Below are 7,410 nucleotides of genomic sequence, written 5' to 3'. Positions count from 1 at the left end.
TGCTATCCCTCTGACCACTGAAGGTTTAAGCTCAATTCAAACTATGTATCCCAATTCCTAATGTATTTACTTACTAAACACTGATTTTGTTGATCCAACAAGAAGGCTTCTTGCACGGGTGTCAGTTTAACAATGCAGATGAGCCTAGACAAGCCTTACTGTTTACCAGGCTGCAGACCTTAAATGTGCAGAAAACCAGAGCAATCATATACAGTACCTGTCACATCTGCTTACATCACTTGAAAATGAAGTCTGGGCATTTTACAAGTTAAATTGAAAACCTTGGCTTACATTCTTTTGGGAATGTAAATTGTATTTGCAGGAGTGTTGGTATTAGTAATGTACAGTGTGTTACCATTACTCATAATCACACTACAGGAGATGCTGAACTGTTAGGTATTGACCTAAAAAGAACAGAAGTCATTTCCTTGTCAGAAGTTGCTCAAGAAGTTGCATGAGCACATTTCCAGTTGCATTGCCAACAGAATTCTCAAACATCTGGGAACCAAATGCAAAGCTGTAGTTTTTCTTCAAAATGAAAACGATTTATCAAGAAATTATGCCACCTTGTGTGAGGGGATCTATAAAGATTTTGCTTAATGTTTTTTAACAATGTGAAATAGAAAATGTTACTATTCAATCCATTAATACTGTACTGTATCTCATCTAAAAGTTAATCTTTCAGTATAAACACTTTAGCTTAATGCAAAACAGCTTTTGTTGCAAGGAATGCCAACGTGATGCCTCTCAAACAGCAGTTTCAGGATCCTAATAGCTGGAAGTTTAAAGAAACATAATAAAAATGACTAGTTGGTTTTCTGTTGTGTATATCTTTAAAATTCTGTTATTTCTAGAATCACTAATAAAGCAACACATGTAACATGTTCTTGTTGCCACTTCATCAAAATCTAAGAACATGTCATCAGAATAGGTGCTGTACAGTATGGCACAAAATTCTCCTTTTAAATATATTTGTGAGATTTAGTTAAATGTCTGTGAGAGTCCAAATATCTGTGCATAAACGAATAGTAGAAGCCCACTATTAATTGTGTTATGAATGTAAAACATTAAAATATGTGTTCAATTACCAGAATATCCAGAAGAAATAAGGTTTTATTACAGTGATATGTAAAATGAAAGGCTGATGTATTTCTCAAAATCTTTTTTTATAGGTCTACCACACTGCTTCCATAGGAATGTTACTGAACATTTTCACCAGTTTTCAGAAAAAGAAGGGCAAATAAGGGTGTAGCTTTGAGAAAACTTTGAAATATGCCTGTCAAAGATTAACTCTCAAAGCAACTTAATCCTAAACAGCTTTCAGTCACTGAATAGTTAGCTAAGGGTTATTCCACTAACTGCATTTCTAAATGTAGTAATGTAATTATAACACGATAGAGTGATTTGAAGAAAATGTTCTTGCTGGCGTTTGGTTTTCTGAACCGAATCAACGACGTGGCTACATTTCTCAACCTAAACCATGTGATGGTCGTCACATGGAGATCGCACCCAAAACTTAAGGTGTTATTACATGGAGGATGAAGTGATTGTTTTCCTATTAACTAATACATGAACACATTTTCTTCACTGAATCACACAGCGTATTAAAAAGAAAACCCTGCAGGAGTGATAGCATTTTTCCTTCACTTGCGATGACAGTTTTAAAAATAAGATTTGAAACAATACATTATAATTACTTTAAATCGTGTTAATTATTATAAATAATATTTGCATATTGTATATATACAGACTTGAAACCTCCATTAAATTATAATCAGAGGTTATTTCAATTATAATATAAACGAGGAAGCGTTTTCGTTTCCCGTGTTATATTTTTCCTGTCTCTCTCCCCCCCCAAATCAAACATTCCCAAAAGATAGCAGCTTTAGTGTGGGACACAGTTCGTCACGTGAAGTGAAATCACGTGCGGGGAAGGGGGTCGGGGGTGGATCCTGCTGGAGGATAAGGATCTTCCAGCCAATGAGAGAATCCAGCAGCTGAGCTGTGTGCAAACTCGTTGTATAAAGTTGCAGTGTGTACAAACCAGGACATTCTCAACGTTGTAAAGGAGAGGTGAGTGGTTCAAATTTTAAATAAGCTTTATTTTATTTTTTTGTAATTCCTTGTATGAATTTGGCCTAAACGTTTTTTTTTCAGGTTGCGTTTAGGTGTTTTCAAATGACTTGAGCCGAATTAACATTTATAATTACTAGATCAGTGGATTCTATACAACGTGCTAAAGCATAATTACAATTTGGTCACGTACATAGTATTGTAGAATGTTCAATTCATTACTCTGAGATAATGAATCGGACTCTTAATGTGTACGTATTCCTTTATTGTATATGTCGGGATGGCTTTGTTGGGTATGCAGTTGTTTCGGACGCCAGTTCGTTGGTGGCTGTAATCTTGAAGGCAATGCATTGTCATTAATTAAAATTAATACGTGACTTTAGACGATTCACAACTACCGGCTACACGCGCTGTTGTGTATTGAAGCTGATAGTTCGTATCGGTTTCCTTTTCGGGTTGCGTTTGGAAGTGACTTCAGGTTTTGTTCCCTGGGAAATGATTCAGCCAGCTGCTTGGGAACGCCCGATCTCGTGATCTGTGGCTGAACAAAAACAAGCTGTTCCTAGGAAAGAGGCCTCTGTCTGAGTCATCTAATAGATGGGCTCGCGACGTGGTTTTACAGTAAACGCACAAAAATACAAACCTAGGTATTGCGCATTTCTTACTGGTTAAATTTGGCATTTTGTTCTGTTGCATTTTTGCTTCGGCCTGAAGCCGTCCTATTTGAGTGCCTCCCAAATTCCCCCCCCCCCCCCCCCCCCCAAGGTGCTTTGTAGATTCCTGTTTGTTACAGATAGGTTTATCAATTGGGACCAGTTCTCATTCTGCGTGCGTGTTAAATGGATCACTTCAGTTAAACTTTGCCTGGAACGCACGATTATTTTTTAAATAAAATCCTGTATACTTCTGCCGTATATTTCGGCCTCATAATGCATACACTAATACATCGTTAACATTCAGGTAACTTAAGGTTGGTCTTTCAAAAGACCAACGTGTTCGTTTTATGCGAAAGCTAATTTGTTTTTCTCCCTCTTCCCCAGATATTTCACCATGCATCTAGATCTGAGTCTCCTTTTGCTGTGCTTTAGCGCGGTCTCTGCCGCTCCAAGTCTAGACCCTCAGTTGGATGAGCACTGGGAACTTTGGAAGAACTGGCACAGTAAAAAATATCATGAGGTAAGATTTTTCAGGCATGGAAATGTGAAGGAATTGCAAATGTGGCGATAAAAACTCTTTATTCAATTTTTTTAGTAACTTTTATTCTGCCTAGCTTTACATTGTCCCCATCTCGGTTCCATTACAGTTCCAATTCCAATGATTGGATATGATTTGTAAAACAGACTTGTTTAAATTCTCAAGGTGGGATTTGGTCTAACTAGTTTTTACAGCACTAGCACAGATTTTCATTATTCTTCTTATTGCTCCATTTTCTTTAGGGTAGACTCCAGTATTTTTATAGCCATTTTGCTTGTGAATTATGCTATTCTCAGTAGTGTGGTTAAATCTTTCCTGCTAAGCGCTTACATTTCACACTGTTGGAGAATCTGGTGAAGTGGTCCTGAACTTAAATTACAATCTGAATATTTAATTCCTTCCTAGAGAAGGATTTAGTTAAGCAGATCAGTATTGCAGTGTGTACTTTTCATTCTGCTGCTTAGACTTGTGATGTTATTTGCAGGCTTGGTGTAAAATAATGCTGCAAAACAATGAATTACTTCAAATGTGTAAAATGGGTATTCTACTGAACTTACTGGGTCTCCACAATTCACATGATTCCCAGTTAGGCATTAATAACTACTAAACCTCACTGTTTTCTGTCTTTTCATAGAAAGAAGAAGGTTGGAGGCGAGTGGTCTGGGAAAAGAACTTGAAAAAGATTGAGTTGCATAATCTTGAACATTCGCTGGGCAAACACTCGTTTAGGCTGGGGATGAACCACTTTGGTGATATGGTAAGGAATTTGAATTTTGTGTGTGTGGATCTCTGTGTTTTGCTGGTATTTAACATTTTGTGAATGTATATTTCTTGTACATCTGAATTTCTGCCCATGTAGACGTTTTGTCCGCCTCGTATGGTAAACCCTGAAAGAGATCTTTCTGGTTGCTCTACAGACAACTGAGGAGTTCAGACAGCTGATGAATGGATACAAACGCAAGCCATCTGTGGAGAGAAAGCTGAAGGGCTCCATGTTCCTTGAACCCAACTTCCTGGAAGCCCCCCGCCAGGTTGACTGGAGAGAGAAAGGGTATGTCACTCCAGTGAAGGATCAGGTAAGGAGCTTGCATGTCTTTCCTCCTTAAAGACCAAATACTGTAGCTACCGTTTTACTATTAAAGCAGACTTGAAATGCTGCTGTAATATGGTTACAGTATCAATGCTTTTTTTTAAAATCTGAAACGTATACAAAACCAGATGCAATGGCCTAAAGATAAGGGTACTTAATTGTATTTAGAAAATACCCAAGGTCTTTTCTTAATGGTTACAATTCCACATCTTTTGTGCATTTTCTCGATCCTTGTGTTAAGAAGCAGAAATGGAAATCAGTTTAGGAGTGTGATCTGTAAAGATGGGACCCATATGCCTACGTATCAAAAATTTGGTTTGTGTTGCAGCTGTAGTCTTTAAAATGCCCCATGTATTTTCTTCCAGGGTCAGTGTGGTTCCTGTTGGGCATTCAGTGCTACAGGTGCCTTGGAAGGCCAGCAGTTCAGGAAGACTGGAAAGCTGGTCTCTCTGAGTGAGCAGAACCTTGTGGACTGCTCTCGTCCAGAGGGCAACGAGGGCTGCAATGGTGGTCTCATGGATCAGGCCTTTCGGTATGTCAAGGACAACAGTGGCTTGGATTCTGAGGAATCCTACCCATACATTGGAACTGTAAGTGTTCTTGTAACCTTCTTTCATAAAATATGTAAGCCATCAAGTGTGACTATATTATATCTACAGTCTTTGCATCACCCTATTTCTGTAAAACTATGGTTTGTTACAGGGGCAGTTTATAAAAGATTCTTACAAACGGTAAAGTTCAGGCCACCTTACTGCTTTACTGAAAAAATGTTTACTCTCGATATGTTTGTGAGGTTTGATCACCTTTACTCTTGCTTTATGACACTGGAACTCGGCTCACATTTGTAAATTTTCTCTTGTTGAATAAAGGTTGCAGATGCAGTGCTAATGATATTCTCAGCCTTCATGATGCATGATCTTCACTTCTTTTTTTTCCATAGGATGACCAGCCCTGTCGTTATGATCCACAGAACAGCGCTGTCAATGACACTGGCTTTGTGGACATTCCCAGTGGTAAAGAGCATGCTCTAATGAAGGCAGTGGCTGCTTTTGGGCCAGTTTCTGTTGCTATTGATGCTGGCCATCAATCCTTCCAGTTCTATCAGTCTGGTAAGAAAAGTCACCGATGTCTAAATTAGATCCAATTAAAGTAAGCATGAGTATGTGAAACGTCCCCCCCCCCCCCCCCCCCCCCCACAAGTGTAATATTTAATGCGGCTGAACCACATTTTGTAACATAAATCAAAGATAGATAGATATATATATATATGCTACAGAGCTTATGCTGGTCGAGTGCTTAGTACTTTTTCATCCAATATGTCCTAATTGTTCTTTTCAGGTATCTATTATGAAAAAGAATGCAGCAGTCAAGATCTGGACCATGGTGTTCTGGCTGTAGGCTATGGATTTGAAGGAAAAGATGAAGATGGAAAGAAATACTGGATTGTGAAGAACAGGTAAATGATGCACTCCAAACCCCTTAACCCAGTTGAGTATTTCTGAAGCCAAGTATGGATTGGAATTGGCTGCATGTGAATAGCACTGTGGAAAGTATCCTTCACTATTACCTGGCTTGTTTCAGTGGTTAAGAGCTGATTGATTCATTCTTTCACATTGCTTTATGGCAGATTGTATGTCTACTTGGAGGGGGGGGTTGCATTTAGCATTGAGGGCAGACAAAATTGGAATCCTTCAGTGTTTTTCAATGCTAACTAAAATAATAGAGGGTCCTGAGCTCCCCAAGCAATGGCAGTTGACATATATACATGATTGAGTAGTTCAGGTGGGTAGCTGCGTCAGCATGTGTAGGCTGCAAAAGAAGTAATAGGTTTATTTCATGCTGAAAAAAGAAGAAAAAACATTTTGGCCGTGGAGCCTTCTTCAAGTGTAAGCCCTCGCACCTGAAGAAGGCTCCATGGCCAAAACGTTGTTTGTTTGTTTTTTTTTTTTTGGTTCCTATACATGATTGAGCACAGTGCTAACCTGCTTCCTTTTTGTTCACAGCTGGAGTGATAAATGGGGCAACAAAGGCTACATCTACATGGCTAAAGACCGAAACAATCACTGTGGAATTGCTACAGCTGCAAGTTACCCACTGGTGTGATCTATGTGAGGCAAGCTGAGTTTTAAACAATCTTTGCAAGATTCAAAGGATCATGGTGTTATTTACAGCCTTAATGAGGCTTGGACAAACCACAAACCATATCTTACCTTCTGGTGATTTTACAAATTATCCCAGGGCATTGTTGCAATGCTGCTTGTTTTAGTGATTTTTTTTTTTTAAACTTGATTCTTTCAGTTTTTTGTCTTGTAAATTATAGAGGTCCTAGTGGAGATGACGGCGGTCTCTTTCACAGTGCACAGATCTTTTGTCAGTTTTTTTTTCCATTCTGTGCAGTGTACAGAATGAATGTTTTGTACTTGTGTGTTCCAATAAAGTTTTACCATGAATTGCTTGGTGGTATCTTTTTGTTCTTCATTCAGTTTTACAAATTCACAAGGTTTAAGTGTATTTCCTGTTGCATGCTAGAAGTGAAAAGGGATTATTGTGCTACAGCAGCTGCAGAGACCCTTTGGATACGTACTTTGGCAATTATTTCCTGATGCAGGCTTCCCTCAATTCCGTTATACTGAAGACCGAAAAACGGACACAACCTGACTTGCCATTGCCTGGTGTCTATTTTGCAACTAAAGACCTTCATGATCTTTAGTACTCCATGTCTAACCATAATATCTGCCAAAAAGTTAGGGTTCAAATGTGATCCCCTGGAAATTGGTCTTTAGTTCAGTGAGCATACAGCACCTCTAGAGATTGTATGTCCTATTCCTAACCCTGTATAGTTGCAGGTGTTAAGCCTGTGATAAATGTTGGACCACACAATAAGCGTATGCCACCATGTGAGTGTATGAGAGAAGAAATAAGTTTTGGGCCATGAATTTGTGGAGTTTGGAATCTGTTCACTGCTGAGCTCTCTTTAGTGGAGCTGAAGGGGCAAAGGCACCCTAATGCAAAATAGGTCCTGGAATTGTTGTCCACCTACATCACCTGGTGCC

At 38.9% G+C, this 7,410-nt stretch overlaps 1 protein-coding gene across 1 annotated transcript; it reads left to right on the top strand.

Moving 5' to 3' along the window:
* The first annotated feature begins 2,655 nt into the window (after nucleotides 1-2,655).
* On the top strand, nucleotides 2,656-6,807 carry ctsla (cathepsin La). The gene is made up of 8 exons (XM_088629053.1): nucleotides 2,656-2,720; nucleotides 3,114-3,249; nucleotides 3,902-4,024; nucleotides 4,185-4,343; nucleotides 4,723-4,947; nucleotides 5,298-5,466; nucleotides 5,696-5,813; nucleotides 6,361-6,807. The coding sequence occupies exons 1-8, from the start codon at nucleotides 2,671-2,673 to the stop codon at nucleotides 6,458-6,460; spliced, it is 1,080 nt and encodes a 359-aa protein (XP_088485179.1). The 5' UTR covers nucleotides 2,656-2,670; the 3' UTR covers nucleotides 6,461-6,807.
* Nucleotides 6,808-7,410: the final 603 nt, after the last annotated feature.

The sequence above is a fragment of the Lepisosteus platostomus genome, chromosome 4 (genome assembly GCF_059453375.1).
Source record: "Lepisosteus platostomus isolate fLepPlt1 chromosome 4, fLepPlt1.hap1, whole genome shotgun sequence".
NCBI lineage: Eukaryota > Metazoa > Chordata > Actinopteri > Semionotiformes > Lepisosteidae > Lepisosteus > Lepisosteus platostomus.
This window is presented reverse-complemented; position numbering and strand designations above follow the sequence as displayed.